This window comes from Abramis brama (assembly GCF_963993115.1).
Source record: "Abramis brama genome assembly, chromosome: 5".
Lineage (NCBI taxonomy): Eukaryota > Metazoa > Chordata > Actinopteri > Cypriniformes > Leuciscidae > Abramis > Abramis brama.
Genome location: NC_139967.1, coordinates 14,399,294 through 14,424,111, shown reverse-complemented (window position 1 = coordinate 14,424,111; position 24,818 = coordinate 14,399,294). Strand labels below are relative to the sequence as shown.

General features: G+C 38.4%; 1 protein-coding gene across 1 annotated transcript in view; it reads left to right on the top strand.

Moving 5' to 3' along the window:
- Window positions 1–2,795: 2,795 nt before the first annotated feature.
- LOC311082477 (globoside alpha-1,3-N-acetylgalactosaminyltransferase 1-like) overlaps window positions 2,796–24,818 on the top strand; it is a 43,341-nt gene continuing 21,318 nt past the window's right edge. Inside the window, exons 1-3 of the mRNA XM_084113335.1 lie at window positions 2,796–3,033; window positions 4,309–4,344; window positions 4,679–4,702. Coding sequence (XP_083969461.1) covers window positions 2,969–3,033; window positions 4,309–4,344; window positions 4,679–4,702 — 125 coding nt within the window. The 5' untranslated portion in view covers window positions 2,796–2,968. The remainder of the gene's footprint in view (window positions 3,034–4,308; window positions 4,345–4,678; window positions 4,703–24,818) is intronic.

Genomic DNA, 24,818 nt, shown 5'->3' with positions numbered 1-24,818 from the left:
AATAATTAAAAAAAAATCGTTTTTTGTCTGTGAACTAAAAAACGAAAAATCAAGCCGAAATCTCGTTTTTTCGTTTTTTCGAAAAAACGAATAAAGGGGCTGTTTTCTCGTTTCTGCTTATTTCATTTCAAATAGGAAAACAAACTATCAAAACGTACAGATGACAGGAGTAAGTTGAGTTGACAAAGACAAAAGTTGAGTCATGTGGGCAATCAATCACATAGACATAGACAGTTAATAGACACATGGAAGAAGACAGAGGGAAACGACGCATAGCAACGACGAATAGCATAGACATGGAAGACGACACATAGTAACGACAGAGGGAAACGACGCATAGCAACGACACATAGCAACGACAGAATGGAAACACATGACACATGCAGCATTGACACGCAAGACGACACAGTCAAACGACAAGGACAGATGACAGGAATAAGTTGAGTGGACAAAGACAAAAGTTGAGTCATGTGGGCAATCACAACAGTGAACAGACACATAGACATGGAAGACGACACATAGCATAGACAGACAGACATGGACATAAACAGTGAACAGACACATAGACATGGAAGACGACACACAGCATAGACAGACAGACATGGACATAGACAGTGAACAGACACATAGACATGGAAGACGACACATAGCATAGACAGACAGACATGGACATAAACAGTGAACATACACATAGACATGGAAGACGACACATACCATAGACAGACAGACATGGACATAGACAGTGAACAGACACATAGACATGGAAGACGACACATAGCATAGACAGACAGACATGGACATAGACAGTGAACAGACACATAGACATGGAAGACGACACATACCATAGACAGACAGACATGGACATAAACAGTGAACAGACACATAGACATGGAAGACGACACATAGCGTAGACAGACAGACAGTGAACAGACACATAGACATGGAAGACGACACATAGCATAGACAGACAGCATGTCGACAGAATTTTGGCACAAATGGAACCTCATACTCCATGATTTCTAAGTGGGAGAACTTGCAAAATAGCAAGGTGTTCAAATACTTATTTTCCTCACTGTATATGTGTGTGAGGGGAGGGGTTATTACATTACACAAAGTACATTCAGAACTACAATTATATAAACAAAAGAAAACGTACAGCCTTGTAGTTTGCCAACAGTTACAGAAATACTTTAAAGCTTTCCTGTTATCTGAATGGTTTTCTTAATAGGTTACATAGCCTATTCTGATTTCACGTTGAAGAATAAAAAAGGGGTTTGGTTTTACTCTACCTTTGCATGTATGTATATGATATTTAGTGAAAAATGTTTAGACTTCAGTTGTCTCGCTAAGTCCGAAAACGAAATTAATCCAGCCCTTTGGGAGATTCAGCTCGAAGGCCGGTTAGCGCCCTCTGGAGGAAGACACCATATAGCATCTTTGCAGGTAATGGTGACAGATCACAGTCTATGAGACAGATAGGCTTGTGTGCATTTGTGAATCAGGGCCGCGGAACGACAGTCTCAAAAGATTCCACAGATACAAAAGCGCATATTCAGGGGCATTCTTAAGGCAGAACACCAATGCAAAAGACTCTGAAATTACAGGTAGCCTACAGATAAAGCAAAGTTGTGAATTGTGTTGTGTGCAAAGCAATGCGAGTAAGGACAATAATGCACGATTGTGTGTGGATCGCTGTGTGTGTGTGTGGATCTCTCGCGTGCATTCGTGGATCGCTGTGTGTGTGTGGATCTCTCGCGTGCATTTGTGGATTGCTTTGCGTGTGTGGATCTCTCGCGTGCATTTGTGGATTGCTGCACACGCATGTGGATCTCTCGCGTGCATTTGTGGATTGCTTTGCGTGTGTGGATCTCTCGCGTTCATTTGTGGATTGCTGCGCGCACATGTGGATCTCTCGCGTGCATTTGTGGATTGCTGCGCGCACATGTGGATCTCTCGCGTGCATTTGTGGATTGCTGCGCACACATGTGGATCTCTCGCGTGCATTTGTGGATTGCTGCACACGCATGTGGATCTCTCGCGTGCATTTGTGGATTGCTGCGCACGCATGTGGATCTCTCGCGTGCATTTGTGGAAGGTTTTGAGACTGTTTTCACTCCATAGACTCGATCTACTCCATTTGTGTTTGATCATCGTTCTGAATCCGATCCGGCGTTTTGTTTTAATGAAATATATACCCACATGTTGAAATAAAAAAAGTTTAAAAAAGAATGCCTGAAGCTAGAAAAAAACAAAGATTTAAAGTACAGTATATTTCTCAAGTAGCCTATAAAAAAGTAATACCTTAATAGTATGATGTTATGTTCAGTTAAAGAAAACTTACAAGTACTAACTAGTATTTTTTGAGAGTACTTCAAAATGTACTTTCATAAACTAAAAAAAATGTGCTTTAAGTATTTTATTTTTATTTTACCTTTATTTAACCAGAAAAAATAGTTTACTAGTAAACTATAGTTTACTAGTAAACTATAAATATATCTATAAGTTCACTTGAAGTATAGTTGCAGTACAAATGAAAAACTTGTGTACTCAAAGTTAACTACTTTTACACTTAAAGTATTTTATATGCTAAAAATGGGCCAATTTAGTCCCAAGTCGTTTGAAACAGTACACAGAACCAGTTCTTAAACTTTGTGATAGGTGCCTACTTTGTACGGTTATATGGTTTTATTTCAACACTTGCTCTATACTGCATGAATGCAGAAACATGCTTAAAAGCAGGATGTGCTGAAGGATGTGGAACAGTCATTGGCTGTTGCATTATGTCTGTTTTGACATACTTATAATAGCTGTGTTTGTAAAGCTCCACCTGAGCCAGGCTTTTATTTGACTTTTAGATCCCTCCAGTAAAATTACAACAAACTCATCTTGGCAGATATTTTCACTCTCATTTTCCAGTTCAATCCATCAAGTGAATAAAGACAAGACACAGCTGCATGATACGCCAATAATGCAACTCCGTCAGAGTGTTCATTTCTTCCTTTTTGGCATGTTAGTTGGCTTATCACTGAGTGGGTATGTAAAATATTTTTGAAAATCCGTTGCTGATATTCTCACACTTGTTTTCAATCTATTTTCTAAATGTAATTGTCATACTTTTGTAGTGAAATTAGTGTCTAACACAATTTGACATGTTTATAAATAATACTTAAAGCATTTAGCCTTTTTTCTTTTTAAAAAATAGCTTGATAGTTAGTTGCTATTTGATCACTGAGGGAAAATGTGTTTTCTATAGACTGGTTTAAGCTCAGATATCCCTAAACAAACACAAAACCATAGTATTCATTACTGAATGCAGGTCTCAGAAGACATGATTAGTGTTATTCTCAAAGATATAAGTAGACAGCCAGTGAGGTTATCTCCCTTCCCTCATGTTCCAATGAAACTTTAATGCCTATGTGTGTTCATAATCTTCTCAGTATTTGTGTATTTGGGAAACCCTGAGGTTGACAAACAATTGACAAAATGATGGAACATTTGAAAAGACATTCATAGGTGTGTTTAATGGGAAATTGTGGATGCTCTTAAGTAAAAATTATTCAGTAAAGTCAAATAAAACAAATATACTTTATAAAGCCAGGTATTAAAAGGCAAGAGGTTCCTGCTGAAAGTAAAATACATTGGTACTAATGGAGCTTAAAGATGAGACCCTTTTTTATTAGTTTAAAATAGCAGACAAGCAGCGAGTTTTCAGAGTGTTTATTTTATTTGTTTCATTTGTTTTTATTGTTGAGCTAGTGGTTAATTTTCCATCATGTGTGTATGTATGTATGTATGTATGTATGTATGTAGCCTATAAATAATTTCATCTGAAATATTATGTATAATTTTATGTAGATAGAAATGGACTCTAAGGTGTACAATATAATGGAATGTGCCAAAAATGTAAAAGTTTTAAAGGCTCAAATTGTGTGTTATATTATATTGTTGAACACAAAATCTAAAGACAACACCACAATGGAATGGAAGTCCTTTTTAAAAGAGCCTTTCCTGTTTTATTAGCTAGCCAGTCTGAAGCATCATTTATCTCTCTGTAAATATTTTTTTAATTATTTATATAGATTTCCTTCTTTCCCGATTTAAGATGATATAGGAGCTGTGCATATAGGCTAATATTTAGTTTGAGCCCCTGAGGTTGACAAACTACATTTTTGAAGGTTCAGCACCTCCCTCCACAGACCATTGACCAGGGAAAATCTTAAAACCTATACTTCTACTAAAAAGATTGTGAGGGTGTCTACACACATTTCCAAAAGATCTTTGCTTATTTCATTATGTCTTCTCTCACAGGCTCATTTTATTGAGTTACACTTCCAGTTGGTTTAGGTAAGTAGCCTACTGTACATACGTTTATGTGAACATTAAACATTAAATTTCAGTCTGAATAAAACCATAATTAGTTTTATTAAATTGTCACATGTAACTGCTTTAGTTCGTACCAGTCCAATTATTGTGTAAGTCAGACAAACAGATAATACAATTGTAGCTCAGTTTCGTTCTACGCATGCTCCAAATTCTTTTACATGTTCGATAATTATCATGCCTTGTGTCACGTATAAAGACTACACAAAACCCTGCCGCTGTAGTTCGATTACAGTGCTGTGATGAGGTCTTTTGTGTTATACAGTCTATTCCTGCATAATTGTGTTTTGGTTTGCAGAAATCAACTAACAGACAAATTAAGGTAAGTACTCAATGCATACACTCATAAATTAATTCTCTCTTCAACTTATACATAAAAATCTCATGTGCACACTTGCACAATAAGACTTGACAGAATTCAGTTTAATACCCTTACATATAGCCTATATGTACTTTCAGAATACAAAATGTTGAAAATATTTACTTAAAACATCATTAGTAAAAACATAACTTTAAACATTAGTAAAACATCACTATAGCGACCACTGTCTTCGCTTTGGGAAAGTAATAAAGTTACTTCTCAAACTCTCAAAATAACTATTTTTCTCTCTGTCTATCATTTATTAATATTCTTGGGTGACTTTGTAATGTCTTTAGATTATGGAATGGAAGTATTCTGGGCCAAATTACACCTCATATTCACATTCTCATGCTGGCTTCCTGTTACAACAACAGGACCAAATTTGCATCACCGTTGTAAAACTTGTTTCACACACATCTTCTAAAATAGCATCAGAAAAAAAGAGAATTACATTTGTTGTTGACTGCACACTATTCGACTTCCTCAAAACGGTCTTGCAACCCACCAGTTGAGAAAGATTAACTCTATATTTACTATGTGCATATCACTGTCTGATGTTCTGCTGAAGCTCATTCGGCACTTGCTCATTTCCGCACTCGTTTGGCTTGCGCCTGGCGCTGAGATGAAGTTGGAGTGTGCATCTGAAAAGTCTCATGTTTTTTGTGGTCTTAAAGAGACGGTTCAGCGTTTTAAGAAACGCAATTTTTGTCAATAAAAAAGAGACAGAAACAGGCTACACAATCACACATTAAAAAGTGGTATAAAAATATTTTAAATTTCGAATATAATTTTGTCAGTGTGTTAATGTCGACCCGAGAAGCGATTATGCCTTCTTTAGAAAGTTGACTAGTTGGAAAGTTAACTAGTCGCAAGTTTGAGGTAAAATGCACTTTTTGGTTGTGGTTGTCGATGTCAAAACACTAAGTTATATAAGCTGTGATTCAAATATTAAATAATGTTCTGTCATTGTTTTACTTTTACACTGAATGTTTGCTGCTTCAATCCAGATGAGTAGGCTATTGACTGTATAGGGTAAATTTAGTATAGGGTGTGAAAATTGTTCAGCTGTGGTATTTGTATAGGGTGTGAATTCTGTATAGAAGATGTGTAGATTTTTGGTACGGCGTGTGGATTTTGTAAGAGGTAAAGGCATTTCAATGGGGTGTGAATTTTTTTCTAATATTGTATGATGTTTTTGTTGAGTTATTATTACACAATACTTTTTCTGACCTTTTTGAATCTTGCCCCTGACAAATAACCCAAATTACAAAAAAAGACTAAAACTAACACTAAAACTAATAAAAAAAATTAAATAAAATAAAAAGTCAAAATGAAATAAAAATAAAAACTAATGAAAAATGCAAAACTATAATAACCCTGTTCAGGAATACAAATAATTTCCTGAGAGTGATCAGGGAGCAGGATATAAGACACAGGATAGCCTCAAATCCCAGGTCAAATGATGCTGTCGACTACAACTCAATGTATAATCAATGTCACCAATATCAGGAGGGTGCTTCTCATTTTTTTAATTGTCCATTCTCATCATCTGCCTTCACTCCAACTAAAGGAAAGAATGCAAGGTGCAAAGCGAGAATTGAGTAATAGACTTTCATGTTCATGTCACTTGCACTTCAAAAAAACTTTAATCTGAAAATTCCTAATAAATATTACTAAAGCAAGATGCACTTATGTAGAAAAAAAATTATGGTTTATTCAAACACTTTAATAACTTTTTTAATTCATGTATCTAGTCAGTAACAATACAAATCAAGTACAAAAACAACAACATGCAAAACAAAGGAATAGAGAAATAAATGCACATTATTTTTTCAAAAATTAGGTGATCCATGAACAGTTCTGTAATATGCATGTGTGAATATTATGTGTTTTTTCTCTAATGAGGAAGCAACTGTTTTTCAGTCACTTTACCTGAAGGCTAAACCAAACCCCCAGTGGATTAGAACAAAGGTAACACAATTGAAAATACCCATTGTGGTTTGAAAACGCCTCACTGATTGGGTAACACCCACTAGCATTCCACAAAGATATGCTTTGTAACAATATTAGCTCAAAGGGGAAATATTAATAATAATCCATAATTACCAATTATGATTAATTATTAATATTTGGGTCAGTTAATTAGATTAACTTTGAGGTAAGCTAATTAATATTACAATCAATTAATCAGTTCCAATGAACTCTTTGATTATTCATTTATTCTAAGAAAAGTGTATCTTTCATCGTCACTGAAAAAATAATTATTCCGTAGCATGTACAGAAATTAGAGCATACTGTAACAAAATCAAAATCGTAAAAGGGACTTTGTATGCAAACAGAGGATCAGAAATCAAATTCATAATTGTGCACAAGTTTTATTAACTAAATCACAAACATAATTAACACTAAACAAACAGAGGATCAGAAATCAAATTCATAATTGTGCACAAGTTTTATTAACTAAATCACAAACATAATTAACACTAAACAAACATAAATACATTCATACATCCATACATACATGCATAGGTAAAGGGGTGAGTGATGTGGAACCAGAAACAGGAAATAGAACTATGGAGCAAGATCTATTTCAGTATGAAAAGAACCATAAGCTTATCTTCAGAGCAATCTCATCAAAGAATACTTGCATGGCAGTTGCAATCGTGGAAAATTCTTGAAGTGGTTGAAGATTGAATTTGTTGATGGGTCTGTCATTGAAGAAGAGCATGGTGGCTTCGAGCACATGGCTGTTGTGAGTCGAAGCCTGCTGCCCTGGCCTGCTGAGGGCACGCTGGACAGCGCAGCGTATTACATTTTAATTGTAATACAAAAATTATCTCTTGCTCCTCCGCGGAAAAATCGCGACCCGCGATTGGTTGTTCAGTGTCGACGTCACTCTTTTATGTGCACGCGCGCGTGGAGTAATCATAGCTTGAGGATCAAACCCTGAGTTGACAGAGAAAGTTGATGAGCTGCATCATGGTACCAATAAAGCCTGATTGCATCGGTTTGGTTTTGTCAACTCAAAACTAATCCTGTAACCCCGAGTTTGTTCAGCTACCTTCATGGTACAGGCCCCTGACGACCAAGAGAGCTGACAATTGACCATCGATGGAAATCAATGTCACATTTTCAATCGTGATGGTAAATTAAGTGATCACTTAATTTACCATCACGATTGAAAATGTGACACTGATTTCATATGACAGTTCAACAAACAAGTTAATAATATTAAGTCACTTACATTTTAGACGAAATAATGACTGTTTTGGTCTATTTTAGCAGCGAAAATAGATCCGATGAATCCAAACAAAGATCACAGCATAGCGCATCTCAATCGTGTTTTGAATGATTCAGTGTTTTGAACGAATCGGTTGAGTCAAAACTTCAATAGTTGGGTAAAGTTGATTTTATATTCGCATATTCGCGGAGTTCCGCGTTCAATATATCGTGAGCTGAATTGTTACTACACAAATAACATTGTTTTAATATTTAAATCTTCTTCTTAAAATGAGCTTTCCTTCGGGTTTGCACTTTGCAGATGGTCCCTTCTTAGCAGCCTGCGCATAGAGATCAATGTATTTTGTCCAGTGCGAAGGAAAGATCGTTTTGAGGAAAATTATGTTGTAGCTTCTGGTGTTTAATCTGTAGTTATATGTGATAGGTGTTTTGTGTAGCAACAACGTTTAGTTCACAAGTTATTGAACGCGGAAGTCCGCGAATGTGCGAATATGCTAATATAAAACCAACTTTACCTAAGTACGTAAGTGTCCTTACTGGAGCTCATCTGTTAGCTAACTTATACATAATAAAATGTGATTTACAGCAAAATCACAAATTTACCATACTATATTATAGCATCTCTACACCTTCAACAATTCAACAGTTTACTGTACAGTAGTTCAACACATGCGATCATTTGATTTGTAATACTCACATTTGAAAACACTCTCGTCCGTCATTGCGTCATGTTTGAGTACGACCAGAGAATGTCTAATAAGGGGAGAAGTTCCACTCTCAGTAAACTTCCGGCTTCTGAACTGGTTGCAGTTCCACTCTGGCTCCATATGAGGGCGCTCACAGGACGAGTGCAGAATGAATGGAGGTCTATGGCGCTATACACATCAAAATCAACTTTTCTCAGGATATAATTTTTTGTCTAGTAATTTGAATGTTGTATTCGAAAGGAGATGCAAAGAAATTACACATTGCTGGGTGTTAGAGTCACTTATTTGCTTTAAAAAGTATTTTAAAGTGTCAATGACGTCATACACATCGTACGACCAGAGATACTGCTTCACGGCAATCCTTCAGTCACTTTGGTGCGTTCGCGCTCTGCACTTTCTTTTCTCTCGAGGCATCGACAACACAGCTGACACAGGTACACGAGCTAGAAGAGTTTTTGTTTTGTTTGTTTCTGGTCCCGCTTCGGATGCCACGATGCCATCAAGCGGTATCTCTGGTCGTAATCAGTCCTGACCAATCAGCGTTCATTAGCAGAATGCTAGCGTGTTATGGGCAACAACAACTCAACTTGTAAGAAATCGAAAGGACATAAGTACTCGTTCATTCAACTTTCGACCTATAACCCATGTTGAACTTGCAATAAAAGGTGCTTGGAGCAAGCATCCGCCAAAACCATATGAAGGGCATTATTTGTGTTCATAGAGAATTTGTCTTAGCAAAAGCCACAGAACAGTCCAAGCGCAACTCAGAGCTAGAGAAACAGGTAAATGAGCTACGTGCTAGAATATCTTCGTTGACTAAGAAATTGAGCCGCAACAAAGCTATAGAAAAAACTGATGTAGAAGTTAGTCAGCCAGATAACATTTACCCTGACTTACAAGCTTTTTTTTAAACAGATGTAGCCATCCAATCAGTAACTGATAAGCCAGTAGATTCAGTGAAGGTGTGTGGCGCTAGGAGAAGGTCTCAGGGAATTGAGGGAACTGAAAGTGTTCCTCTCAACTCTTCTGTTGTCCAAGTACAAACTGTTGCCAAAGCGCTAGGACCCAAAGATATCGAGAGACTATCCCAGAGTTTACCCTCAGCACGCACAGAATTTTCTGAATTTAGAAAGGCATTGATAAGTAAAATGCGTCTTTACGACATGTCGTTGCCAGAAGTCACACAGCTGATGTCACAAATTCTAACTGAATCTGAATTCAACAGTTTTGAGTCTGCTGTTACTTCCGAACTGCAACATGTCAGTAAAGGCGATTTGAGAGGTGTTTTGAAAATCCTAAAGAATCTCTTAGGACCCAAAATAGATTGGTCGAAAGTTACTAGATGTGTACAAAAGAAAGGAGAGACTATAAGTGAATACACTGAAAGATTTTCTCAGGCAGCTGCCACGTACAGTGGAATAGTGGAGGATTCTGAAAGTGTACTAGATGATAGAGGAGCTCTAATCCGAATTTGGGCAGATGGTCTTATAGCTGAGTACAGATCAGCCTTGCCATTCCTACATGTTACGTGGGCTAACGGAACTCTCAGAAGTAACCTAGACAGGTTAGCTACATGGGAAAGAGATGCTGAGGTTAAAACCCAAGTGAGAATAGCAGCAGCTACATTTAGCACAGCAAAACAAGAAAACCAGTGGTCTAAAAAAGAAGACAAATGCCACTACTGTGGAAAATTAGGACATTGGGAGAAACATTGTAGGAAGAAGTTGCAAGATAATAAAAGAAATAGAATGCATAATTCTGCTCCTTCTCAACCTGCCTACAACCCTGATGTAGTTCAGCCAATGTCCACTGAAACTTTAGGACAGCTCGCGCAGGCTCTTCTAAGAGCACAAAAAGAACAGGAAAAAAACTAATTGTTGGGGCTGAGTAGCTACCTTTCCCCTGTTATCCATCATAATGACAAAAGAATTTTTGTGAAAGGTAGCATAAAAGAAAAAGAGATTGACTTTTTGCTTGATACAGGTGCAGAGATTACAATAATTCCTACAAAATTGGCTAAAGGTTTAGACATCCCGTACAAGAAAACCAAACTTTCTTTAACTGGCGTAATAGGTGAAGATTCTGTTTTGTATGAAACCCCGCCCATAGAGGTACAATTTGGCCCGAAAACTCTGACTACAAAATTGCTATGTGCTCCATTGAATACAGGTGCAATTTTAGGCATGGATCTTCTGAGACAAGTACATCTAACTTTAGACATGTCCTCAGAATCTGCTAGCATTAAAATTTCCTCAGCACACATTTCTACCAATAATGCAATCCCTCCAGAGTATGCTTTCTTACTGAATCATCCAATTTGGGCTAATGACAAGGATGATTGTGGTTTATTGACAGGTGTCGAACTAGTCAAATTGACAGGAACTCCACCCCCGGTTACCAAACAGTATCCGATCAGTAAGGAAGCCATACAGGGAATCAAACCTATTGTAGAAAAGCTGCTGACGCAAGGAGTGCTAGTTAAAACCAACAGTCCCTGTAACTCACCCATATGGCCCATCAAGAAATCCAATGGGACATGGAGACTCACCATAGACTACAGAGTAGCCAATAAAAACATTGATAAAATCACCCCGCTAGTGGCAGATCCATCTACAATTTGTAATGGCTTACCATTAGATTGTAAGATTTTTTCAGTAATTGATATGTCTAATGGATTCTTTTCTGTACCATTGCACTCTGACAGCCAGCCATGGTTAGCTTTCACAGTTGACCATGAACAATATCAGTGGACCCGATTGGCCCAGGGATTTCAAAACTCCCCGACCATATACCATCAGGCTGTCAGACGTGATTTGTGTGACCCAGAATGTCCAGTAAAACAGTCCACTATGATCCAATATGTCGATGATATTTTGATTGCCTCAACAGATCACGAGGTACATCAAACCGAATTGGCAGCATTGTTGGACTATTTGCATAAAAAAGGACACAAATGCAGCTTTCACAAAGCTCAAATTGCTAAAAAGCAAGTCACATTTCTGGGTCAAACAATTGGTGCAGGAAATGGATCCATTACACAGGATCGAGCGGCTTCAGTCAAAGCCATACCTCCGCCTACTACCATTAAAACACTACGCTCATTTTTAGGAACAGCAGGTTACTGTAGACCGTGGATTGAAGAATATGCCTCGATTGCTCAGCCTCTCTATGACTTGTTGAAAGGCCATGGTAAAGATTCAGATATTGTTTGTATGGAAGAGTTTCACCTCAAAGCATTCAATGATTTGAAGAGAGCACTATGTCAAGCAGGGGCGTCATGCAAGCCAAAATCCTGGGGGGGCACAATCTGAGACGTTGAAATTGTTTTCTGACGGGTGATATGGATCATGTTCGGAGGGGTCAGGGGGTTTCTCCCCCTGAAAATTTTTAAATTCTGGCTGCTAAACATACCATTTCAATGCAGTTTGGGAGGGACAGAAATACCTTAACGGAGCTAGCAGCAACCCTCCTCTATCTGAGGACTAAGTTAAAGTATCTATTTTGTAAGTTTATGTAAAAGACAGGTTGATGAAAGAACTGTAAGCTCAAATTCAAAAGCTTTTGAAGTCTACTTCATTAAAGCATGTTTACACACACACTTACTGTAAACTTAGGCCTACTACACATGATTTTAAAAACAGTACCATTGCAGTTTTTATGTTATGATTTTAAATTGGTATGTGACCTAAGAACGATCTTACATTAAAGGTACATAAAGGAGCTGAGGTCTGACTTTGTGGTGCTCTGAAATTAAGTTATTTTAATATTAATATGTGATGAAGGACTTTGAAAGAAGTTTGACAGATTTCAGTGCTGAATAAGGTTAACACTACCCCGTTTATTTGAAAATGGTTAATATTTGACAGAAATGTAAAAAGTAATCAAATCAAATGTAATATGTAACATTACTTTAGTAAAATCATTGAAATACTGTAGTTACACTGCTCATTATTATATTTTATAATAACACAACTTAAGTTAATGCTCTGAATTCGCAGCTAATATCAAATCCACAACTTTTTGATCAAGTTAAAATTTCCAGGTCAACCACAAATAATCCCACTACCTTTTAATATCATCCGATAACTAATTCAATGCCGATTTGTTGCTTTGCCCACTTACCACTTCAAGACCATCTGTAAAACATTGCCAGCTCAACGTGCGAGACGAGTGAGTTGCTTGAACATACACAGCAAAGATTCTAGAGCGCTACGCGCGTAGCGCTCTAGATTTGATATACACGGACACCATATTAGGAAAAAGGGGCGGGCTGATGCTGACCGATTTATTACACATCCAGAAGAATACATTTGAGTGGTTATAGGCTCTGGTATATTATGGAGCATAATAGGAATAAAGTTGTGAAAAAAAAATTATCAGGGAGGAAAAATCTGAGGGGGCACGTGCCCCCTCACTTTGAATGGGCATGACGCCACTGATGTCAAGCACCAGCATTAGGAATTGCCCAATCTAATAGACCCTTTGTGCTTTATGTCCATGAACACTTGGGCTTTATGACTGCATGTCTAATGCAAGATCATGGGGGCAGTTTAAGTCCAATTCATTACTATTCTGGTAAACTTGACATAGTAGCTCAAGGTATGGGACCATGCCTCAGAGCAGTACAGGCAGTTCATCTAGCACTTCAGGCTTCATCAGTAATGGTGTTAGGTCAGACGGTAAATGTAAAATGCCCTCATGCAGTATCCGCACTAATGAATCAAGCAAAAGTCACTTCTGTCACTTCCTCTCGTTGGGGAAATTGGTTAACTACTCTCACAGCCCCGAACATTGTTTTACAGCGCGCACCAGTCACGAACCCCTCATCATGTATGATGTCTGCAATGACTGAAGTTGTGTTAGAGGATGAAGGCGAAATGACTCATGATTGTGTTACGCTTACATACGCAGCGACAAGTGAAATAGCAGAAACTCCTATAGAAAATTCAGAATTTGAGTTGTTTGTTGATGGTTCAGCTCAAGTAATTGAAGGGAACAGACGAGCAGGTTATGCAGTAACGTCCACCACTGAGGTGGTAGCTTCAGGTCGCCTTCCAGATCATTTTTCAGCTCAGGCTGCAGAACTGGTAGCTTTAACTAGAGCATGCACACTAGCTTCAGGATCAGTTGCAAATATCTACACAGATTCCAGATATGCTTTTGGGGTTATTCATGATTTTGGCGTCATTTGGCAAAGCAGACAGTTTCTAACTTCTGCTGGATCCCCCATTAAGCATGCTGAATTAGTGAAAGATTCTGTTTGCCATGAAACTTCCAAAGAAATTAGCGGTGATCAAAGTGAAAGCACATCTCACAACTAACACTACAGAAGCTAAAGGTAATGCTCTTGCAGATGTAGCAGCTAAACAGGCTTGTTTCTATGTAACTGTACAAGTGTGTTCAGGTAGTACAGCACAGAAGACAATTCTGCCTCCTGAATCTATCATTGATTTGTACAAAGATGTTCCTCTATATGAAGCATGGACATGGTTAGACAAAGGAGCCACCGTTGATTCATCTGGCTGCTGGACCAAAGGGGGGGGAAGTATGTTGCTCCTGAATCACTGCTGCCATATTTGGCTCAACAAATACACAATTTGGGTCACAGTGGTCCAGCAACGATGAATCACAGGTTCTCAAATCAATGGTGGAATCCAAAATTCAGAAATGTAGCCACAGAAACAGCCAAAAGGTGTGTTACATGTCAGAAAACTCAGGGAAGGAAAACATGGACTCATGTGTCACATTACAAAGTGGTTCCTCCCCCTACAGGGATAGGATAGGACACATGGACCAGTGATAAGCCCGGGAAGAACCGAAAGCAACAGGCTTTCGGGGGCCAACCCTGCGGTGAAGATTCCCTTATAGGCCCTTTCCCAACCACTAGTCCCTCCTCACCTCACTGTTCCTTTTAGGTGTCTCATGAATTAAGAAATAGGGAAAGAAGGAACCACAATTAGCAGATACAGATTGAACAGAGGATACAACCCTAATGTTTGTAGTCTTTACAATGAATACTGGTCTGTTGCAGTTGTTTGTTTGTTTTTTTGTTTTTGTTTTTCTCTTAAACTCTGTGCCGACACCACTTGACGGTTATCCTGAGAACCATATGCACTGACCGACACACCTGCATATGAAGACCCAACCTCCAGAAAACAACTAGACCAACTGCAGAGACTACAACCAACACAGAAGAAAAAATACACAACGCAGAGACTCACCTACGGGAACTTCAGTCATCCCTCATCATGATCAAGATTGTCGTACTACTACTAACCATCATGGACATCGCACAAAGTGTGGACCCCAGAAACAACATCTTCTTAGAGCTGATGAATATGTCCTTGTTTGCTGGAAAGAACGTTTGCATGCCACATGCACCTTCAGTAGGAGCCGGAATACAGCATCCTACCCAGCCAATTCAACGGCAGGTGCACCCTGGTTTATGTTCTACCAGCTATCAGAGAAAATACACCTCCACCCCAAGCTCTCCACAGCTACAAAATTCAGCTCCTTCTATCAACAAAGATGGCTGCATTCCAGGACTCACTTGTGTTCAAACGTGGTGGTCAAGAACTCTTGGAGCATTAATCCCATCGTATGGTGTACCTGAGTGCTGCACCGGGTTAACTTTCAACAAAATTACACCAGATGACTGAAGACAATTCTTCATGGTTCGGAAACTTGATAGGTAAACCCTGGCTGTGGATTAAAGAAATGGCAATGCTGCTGTTATTTCTCCTACTGGCGTTCTACGTATGCTTCCACAGTATCAAGTGTTTCATTCAACAAATGACTCACGCCTCGCACGAGAAAATGACTGGTCCAACCATAAAAGAATATTACCCGTAAGAACTTCACGGACCCTAATTGCATGTTTGTTTCTGTGTCAACATGCAATTACAGATGAACAACACAGATCACGCTTTGTGCCTGTAACTTACACAAGTTACAAGATTGAACTTGCTATGTGCCTGTAACTTACACAAGTTACAAGAATTAACTTTTAAGTGTATAAATTTGTATTTTGTGAGTTTTTTTAAGACTCTCAAAGGGGCAAGTGTGGGAATGCAAATGTATTAAAATGTTTCATTTAGGTTTACATTGAATTTAGCATGTTAAGGTAGGTATAAATTATGATTATCAGAGTTTTCTAGCAAACGACTCTGGTCAGTCCTGTTTTACTGAAACTCTTGGAGTTTGTGTTTTAGCAAGAAAGTCCAGCCAGTCCTGTACTCGGGTCTCAGTGTTTGAATAGATATGCTGAGTGGATTAGGGTGGGCAATGCTCTCAGTCTAAAACCAGTTCCTAAACCTGTCTTTTTCGGTTCCTGCCCCTAAATGTATATAAACTGTAAGCGAACATTCACGTCAGGCTTGGTGACTGCAGCTGCCGACGGCTCGTGTTCTCAAAGAAACCTGGTGAAGAAACAACCAAGTCTCCTGGTCTTTTGATTCTAAGTTCACGACACCTCCCATAGAAAACTGTTATAAGAAAACGCTTAACGTGGCTTACTGTACTAAGACAGTGGGTCATTCCTGGTATGCGGTGACTTTCCTGTCCCAATGATTTATTTACTCATATTTTCTCTAAAATGAGTCACATATTTATAATAAATGGCTTAAATTGTAGATTTAAATATTCTTTACCATTTAACCTGTTAACCGTTGCCAGTGCGCCCGCGCACTGAAGCGTTTTTTTATTTATTTAGTTCAAAGTTACTATCAGATTTAATGTTATACCTTGACAAACTATACATCATTAAAAAGATATAAGACTCAAGTTTCAGTATTTGACCACTATTGTATTCTGAGAAACTCATAGTGACAGTTATGTCTTAATTTGTGTCAGGAGTTATGAAATGAAAAAATGAGTCGATACCTTTAATATGAATTATGCGCGTCATCCTCTCCCATTCATAAAAAAACTCTGTGCTGTCGTCATGACAGCGATTCACAAAACAACGTCCCTCAGGGCTTTAGCTCAAAAAATGTGCAGATTTGGAGAAATATTGATAGATTCTCATAGATTTACATCATATTTCTATAGTCAGGAATAATATTTATTGAATTTATACCCAAATGCGTCGATGTAATCTTTATGAGCGTTTGGTACTCTGATTTAAAGGGATACTCCACCGTTTTTTCATATTAAACTATGTTATTCCCTTAACTAAGACGAGTTGATGCATACCTCTCTCGTCTCAGTGCGTGCACTAAATCGCTCTGTCTTGCGGCGAAACTTTGTTAGCACTTAGCTTAGCCCAGTTCATTCAATATGGGCCAAGCAGATAAGCTACCAAACACCTCCACGGTTTCCCTATTTAAATACAGTTACTCGCGTAGTGTAACTCGACCTAGGACGGTGACACAAAACAAAACGTTGCGCTTTTCTAAGCGTGTAAAATGGATAACTATATTGTATGGCGGAATACCATAGCAAGTGCTTGGAAGTAGAGGTCTGCGCGGGACTGTTTTTTTAAGTCCCGCTCCCGCCCGCTCCCGCTGGGATTATATCCCGCACCCACCCGTTCCCGCTATATATACACTATTTGTTCACCCGCTGTCTGCTTAGAATAATTTTCTTCCCGACCCGACCATCCCGCTTAATATAGATCTCCCAGAATTTCACATGTACATTTTCACAGAGAAAATAAAAATGTAGTCTGCACAAACATTTTTTTATTATTATTTTATTCGCCTTGTCAATATACAAAATTTAACATTTTGCTGCAGACAGTAGGGGAAAAAATGTCGCAGCGAAAAGAAAAATGAAATGTAGGCTATTATTTTTATTCGTATTATCAAAATTCGTAACATTTTGCTGTCAACACAGGAAAAGTGTCAGAGAAAGAAAGAAAATATGACATGTCATTAAGCAAAATATGTAGGCCTTAACCGAAAAATATGTAGGGCAGACTGTAGCCTATAATCGAGTCTATAGTCGATAAGATTAAGATTAGGTAAAGCGAAGATATGCTGTTCTGAAAGAACGTCGGCGTCGGGAACGTGATATTGAATGACCGACCGCTCCCGTTCAAATTACACCAGAGTTACCGACCGCTACCGTTTTTTAGTCGGAAATTTAATCCCGCGGCGCAAAATATCTGGTCGGGTCACTTGCTATGGTATTCCGCCATACAATACAGTTATCCATTTTACATGCTTAGAAAAGCGCAACGTTTTGTTTTGTGTCACCGTCCTAGGTCGAGTTACACTACGCGAGTAACTGTATTTAAATAGGGAAAACGTGGAGGTGTTTGGTAGCTTCTCTGCTTGGCCCATATTGAATGAACTGGGCTAAGCTAAGTGCTAACAAAGTTTCGCCGCAAGACAAAGCGATTTAGTGCACGCACTGAGACGAGAGAGGTATGTATCAACTCGTCTTAGTTAAGGGAATAACATAGTTTAATATGAAAAAACGGTGGAGTATCCCTTTAATGTGTTTTCAATTCATACCAATAGCCTGAGGGCGCTATATGCACAGTATTAGTCCATATATGGAACATGAAGAAGAGCCATGATCATGTGACATTCTAGGACACCTCGAACACACACACAGCTAACAGAGATCGCGCTGTAACATGCAGATAAAGATGTTTTGAAGACAATAAACATGATTGCAATGATATTTGATTTGCCTTTGTTCTTCGAGCCATGCCAGGTACTTTCATAATAATAAATTATATTTATAATGCAATGCTAATCTATATAGACGTTATTATCGTGCAGAATACTATAAACTAATATATTTTCTGTCTGATTTTTTTATCTGAAGCCAAATTAGAACACAGAAGATTATTTAAAACACTCAACATTTATTTTTATTTATTTTTATTTATCCTTTATTTAACCAGGAAATGCCCATTGAGATTAAAAATCTCTTTTGCAAGGGAGACCTGGCCAAGATAGGCAGCTGAATTACATCACATCATTACATACATACAAAGACACACAAAAAATAAAAATAAATAAATAAATAAATAAATTAATAGAAACCGTTTGAAAGCCAATTATGCACTTACAATGAAATCTCAATTAAAAACATTGACATGTGAGGGAGTCCAACTCAAAACATCTCATTCTTAACTTAAAAACACTCAAAGGAATCAATTTACTAAGTTTTAAATTGTTCTGCAGCAAATTCCATGTAAAGGGAGCAGAATAAACAAAGGCCTTTTTACCCAACTCAGTACTGACATGTGGGACAGAAAACAAGACAACAGCCTGAGAATGGAGAGAGTAATGACCAGCACTTTTTTTCATAAGAAGTGAACATAAATAGGATGGAAGCACACCAAGAATAGCCTTATATATAAATGTGTACCAATGACAAAGCCTCCGTGTGGTCAGAGCAGACCACCCTACACGAGAGTACAGCTCACAGTGGTGACTGCGAGCTTTACAATTAGTAATAAATCTCAGCGATGCATGATAGGCTGCGTCAATCATATGAAGGCATTGAGCAGATGAATGCATATATAATATATCACCATAGTCCAGCACAGATAAAAAAGTGCACAAGTTTCAGCTGTAGCAAAGTGTTTTGGACCACAGTGAAGGCATTCTGTAAATGTGCAATGGCTTGTTTAAGAGAGGGTGCACAGCAGTAAATAACTGTGTCATCTGCATAAAAATGAAAGTTTGCATCAGACACATGCCGATTAAGGTTATTTATATAAATAGTAAATAAAAGAGGGCCTAACACAGAGCCTTGTGGAACCCCTTTAAGAATTGGTAAAATACCAGATTGAACACCATCATGCTTAATGCACTGGGTTCTGTCACTAAGATAGTTTGAGAACCAAGAGACCGTATTCTCTGAAAACCCAGAATTAAGAAGCCTAATCTTTAAAACATCATGATCAACCGTGTCAAAAGCTTTTGACAAATCAATAAAAAGTGATGCACAGTGCTGCTTCTTGTCACGAGCAACAGAGATGTCATTTATCACCTTCATTGCAGCTGTGATGGTATGTTTTTTTCTAAAACCTGACTGAACTGGGGATAAAATGTCCTGTACATGCAGGAAGTCTTTCATCTGATCACTCACCAGGGATTCAAGCGTTTTGGCCAAAACAGACAAATTAGAAATTGGCCTGTAATTATTTAAATTTGACGGGTCACCCCCTTTCAATAATGGACAAACAAATGCAGATTTCCATATTTAGGGGCCAAGCACCGAAGGTGCGGAGGCACCTATTGTTTTTGTTCCGGTTCTTATTATTAGGGGCCAAGCACCGAAGGTGCGGAGGCACCTATTGTATCTGTTCCCGTTCTTATTATTTAGGGGCCAAGCACCGAAGGTGCGGAGGCACCTATTGTATCCGTTCGGTTTCTTATTATTAGGGGCCAAGCACCGAAGGTACGGAGGCACCTATTGTATCCGTTCGGTTTCTTATTATTAGGGGCCAAGCACCGAAGGTGCGGAGGCACCTATTGTATCTGTTCCCGTTCTTATTAGGGGCCAAGCACCGAAGGTGCGGAGGCACCTATTGTGTTTGTTCCGTTTCTTATTATTAGGGGCCAAGCACCGAAGGTGCGGAGGCACCTATTGTGTTTGTTCCGGTTCTTATTATTAGGGGCCAAGCACCGAAGGTGCGTAGGCACCTATTGTTTTCGTTCGCGTTCTTATTATTATTATTAGGGGCCAAGCACCGAAGGTGCGGAGGCACCTATTGTTTTCGTTCCCGTTCTTATTAGGGGCCAAGCACCGAAGGTGCGGAGGCACCTATTGTATCTGTTCCCGTTCTTATTATTATTATTCTTCCGCTTCTTCTTCCGCTCTGGGAGTCTATGGCAGCCCATAGAACCGCTTGCGGGAAAGTTATGAAATTTGGCACACTGATAGAGGACAGTCCAAAAAGTCACCATACCAAATTTAGTGTCTAAAAACCAATCCCTCTAGCGCCACCACCTGTCCAAAATTTCACTTTTACTTTGCTAATAACTTTTGAACTGTAAGGCCAATCTACAAAATTCTTTTTTCCTCTGATTCCTGAGCTCATGCCGATTCGATTGCACCCTATTACTTCATTTTCTGTCATAAAAATATGGCCGCCATTTAGAATTTTTCGAAAAACCTACTTTTTCAAACTCGTCCTAGACGGTTTGTCCGATTTGCACGAAAATTGAACCAGATCATCTTCAGGCAGTGGTGACCAAAAGTTATGGAATTCAAATTGATTCGTCAAACCGTTTTCGATAAACGCTCGAACAAATTTTACGTAGCGCCTGCGAAAACAGTCGTAAGGCTGTATCTCCGCAACGCTTTATCGTATTCAGACCAAACTTGGTACAAGTCATCACAAGCATGACCTGAGGCAACATGCTGCGTTTCGGCACAGCGCCACCTACTGGTCCGGATATATGAAAAATGGCTATTTTTGCTTATAACTTCTGAACAGTTTGTCTGAACAAATTGGTCTTGTTAGATTCAGGGCGACATGCCGAGTCGACTGATATCCAATTTTGCCATATCGGCCATTTTGACTGTCGGCCATTTTGAATTTTGTGCTAAAATGCTGTATTTTAACAACGCATGAACGGATTGTTACGAATCTTGGTATGGGCCATCAGCACGATGTCCTGAAGAAGTGTGAGAAGTTTCGAAACAGCGCCACCTAGTGGTGAATTTTTTTTCAAATGCTTATAACTTTGGGTGTGGTCGACTTATTTTCACTTATTTTTTTCTCATTAGACTCCTGAATCGTTGCCGAGTCCAACGATACCAAACATGCTAGGTTTTGCCTTACGGTTTGTGTAGCGTTGTGATTTAGCGCTTAAAAAACATTAGGCTATATCTTCGAAACCGTTTGTCCGATCGAGACGAAACCACCGTCAGAAGTTTGGAAACATAGGTCAATAGTTAAACGCCAATGTCCAAATGCGAAAATATTGATGTTTAGGGGTAGTAAATTCCAATCAAAGTCATGTGTCAGTCATTTTTTACGTGTTTTTTCATATAAATGTCTATAACTCCGAAGCAAATTGAGATTTTTGCACCAAAATCGACACATATATGTATGGGCTCACTCTGAGGACACATAAAAAAAATGGTGGGACTGAGCCTCTTGGTGGCGCTATAATAGAACAAAACATGAAATTCCCATTGACTTCAATGCAGTTTTGTGAAATAAAATGCTATACTTAAATGCATTGGTGTAATATTACGAAACTCAGAATGTGCCATCAGCACCATCCCCTGAAGATACCCAAAATATTTAGAGACAGCGCCACCTAGTGGTCAAAAGTTATAACAACATTTCCAAAACTGCTAATAACTTTTGAATACATCGACCTATGTAAATGCCACTGGTCTTAATAGATTCCTTGGGTCAAGCCGAGAACATAGATACCAAATTTTCCTTATTTGGTCAAACTTCTTGTCCGCCATCTTGATTTTCATTCAAAACCTACTTTTTCGAACTCCTCCTAGACCGTTTGTCCGATTTTCACCAAAATCGAATCGTATCATCTCCAGACCGTGCTGACTAAAAGTTATGGATTTCGTGTCGATAGACGAAACCGTTTTCGTATAGCGCAGCAGCAAATTTGAGGCATGATGCTAATAGCACTAATTAAGGCTTTATCTCTGCAATGCCTTGACATATTGACACCAAACTTTGTATGTGTCATTGTCACTTCACTCTGACCACATCACATCAGTTTTGTAACTGCGCCACCTATTGGTCGAAAGTGATAATCCATTAAATCATATTTTTAATTATTGTTTCTATGATTTTTCAGGCATTTTGCCTAAAATCCTCTTTAAATGTCTTTAATTGCTCATTGTTGCAGTTGGTCTGACACTTTCAGACATGTTGGGATGTCTTGTCGTCTTATTCTGCTTGGCCCCGGTAATGGCTGCTTGCAGCTATTTTGGGAATAGTGTTGCTCTCTAAAGTAAGATTAAAAAGGTACGTTAGAGGCTGTGCTACACAATCAGCAGCTATTTTTAAGAAGTAGGGCTCTATAAGATCAGGTCCTGGAGGTTTTTCAGGAGCCAGCCCTTTTAGGGCTTTTTGAACATCAGCCACTAAGAATGGAGTAAGATTGAAGACACTTGTAGAGACTGGTACATCTCTACACGGTGTCACAGGATAAGGACAAGCAGTGTCAAACAAAGAACCAGACTGAATAAAATGCTCATTAAAATGGTTCAATATCTCCAGCTTGTCATGAACTACTACAGACTCTTTCATAATAAAAGAAGGAACATAAATACTATCTTTGTTTAGAGAAAGTAATTTTATAGCTTTCCAAAATTTTCTGGGATCATTTAAGGTGTTAGTAGTGGCTGATAGATAAAAGTCAGATTTTGCTTTCTTAATAAAAGAAGAACATTTATTTCTTAACTGCCTAAAAACAAGCCAATCAGACGAAGAGCCCGTTTTTCTTGCTTTGGCCCAAGCTAAATTGCGGTCATGAAGAATATCTCCAAGCTCAGAGGAAAACCAGGGATTGTCCCGCCCCTTAACTCTGAATCTCTTTAGTGGGGCGTGTCTATTTATTACTTGCAAAAAACTATCCCGGAAAAAGATCCAGGCTGACTCCACATCGGGAATCAGCTCTATTCTACTCCAATCACAATTAAACAAATCATGGCAAAAGCCCTGTTCATTACATTTTTTGAGATTCCTCTTACATATTACGCGAGGTTTACATTTAGGCATCTTAGTATTCCTTACAGCAGCAACAACACAATGGTCACTTAGGTCATTGCAAAAAACACCAACAGCAGAAAATTTGTACGGGACATTAGTCAAAATTAAATCAATTAAGGTGGATTTCTCATGGCACTTAAGATTTGGACGAGTGGGAGAATTGATTAACTGTGTAAAATTGACAGAATCACAAAATGACTTAAATTCATCTGAACAAGGTTTCAGCCAGTCCCAGTTTAGATCACCTGATAAAATAATTTCAGAGTAGTCCAATCTGGATAAGAGTTGAATAAGAGTCTGCAATGCAGTACTCAGGGCAGAAGGAGGCCTATAACACCCAACAACAGTAACATAAAGGCCCTTGGCCAATTCCACCTTCACTGCCAGAAATTCCAGCTGCTTACCGATTGATTCTGAATAGACTAACTTCACATTAAATTTAGATTTGACATAAATAGCAACCCCACCACCCTTCCTTGGTCTGTCAGCACGAAACACATTATAACCACCCATTCCAATATCCATATCGGTGATTGATTTTGTCAGCCAGGTTTCAGATAACACAACAATATCTGCATCTGTTAAATTCACCCAAATTCTAAGCAGATCCATTTTGGGTAACAAACTGCGAACATTAAGGTGAATTACACTCAAACCAGACATGGATTTCACATCAGATGGCATGCGTTATAAAGTAAGTTTGGAGCACAAACATGGTTTTAATCTCATATATTGTCGTGTATTGATGGTGTGCTAAGCTAACATGCTAGCTAGCCCTGGGTGCACCTGCCACCTAACTGTTATTCTTTTATGATTCTTTCTAAATAGGAATGCTTACTGAAATGTTTCTTTATTCAAGAAGGGCATTTGATACAGTTTCAAATGTAAAAGTGAGAACTTTGATAAAATAAATTAGGGTTTGAAACCCTATGAATAGCATGTGAATAGCCAGTCGTTAGTAACTATAATGCAGACAAAAGAAATGCATATTTAGAGCCATAACCAGGCTGGAGAGGTGTGAATGTGTGCAGGGGGAGACTGACACTGAATGGGGCTCGTTTGCACCACAAAACAATGGAGACAAAAGACTGAATGGATGCTTACATGATGACTAAACATCAGTAAGTTAGCATTTTAGAGTATAATCAAAATAAAGTCATATGACATGATCTTGAAAAAGAGTTAACTAAATACAGAGTTTTAGACGTACCATCTTCAGATTTTAAATATAAAATGTTTAGACGTGGCTTTAGCTGTAGTGCATTTCTAGATTGCTACAGTGCCAACTTCAATTTTATTTATTTTTTATAGTTTCATAAAAATACATTTCTAATAACTTTACAAAACTTTGAAGCTATTTATAACAATTTTTTTTCATTATGACAATAATTAATTCTACATTTACAATAAACTGCCAGGTGTCTGCTTTCAAATGAGATCATACTTGTGTTTTTAGTGCAAAGGG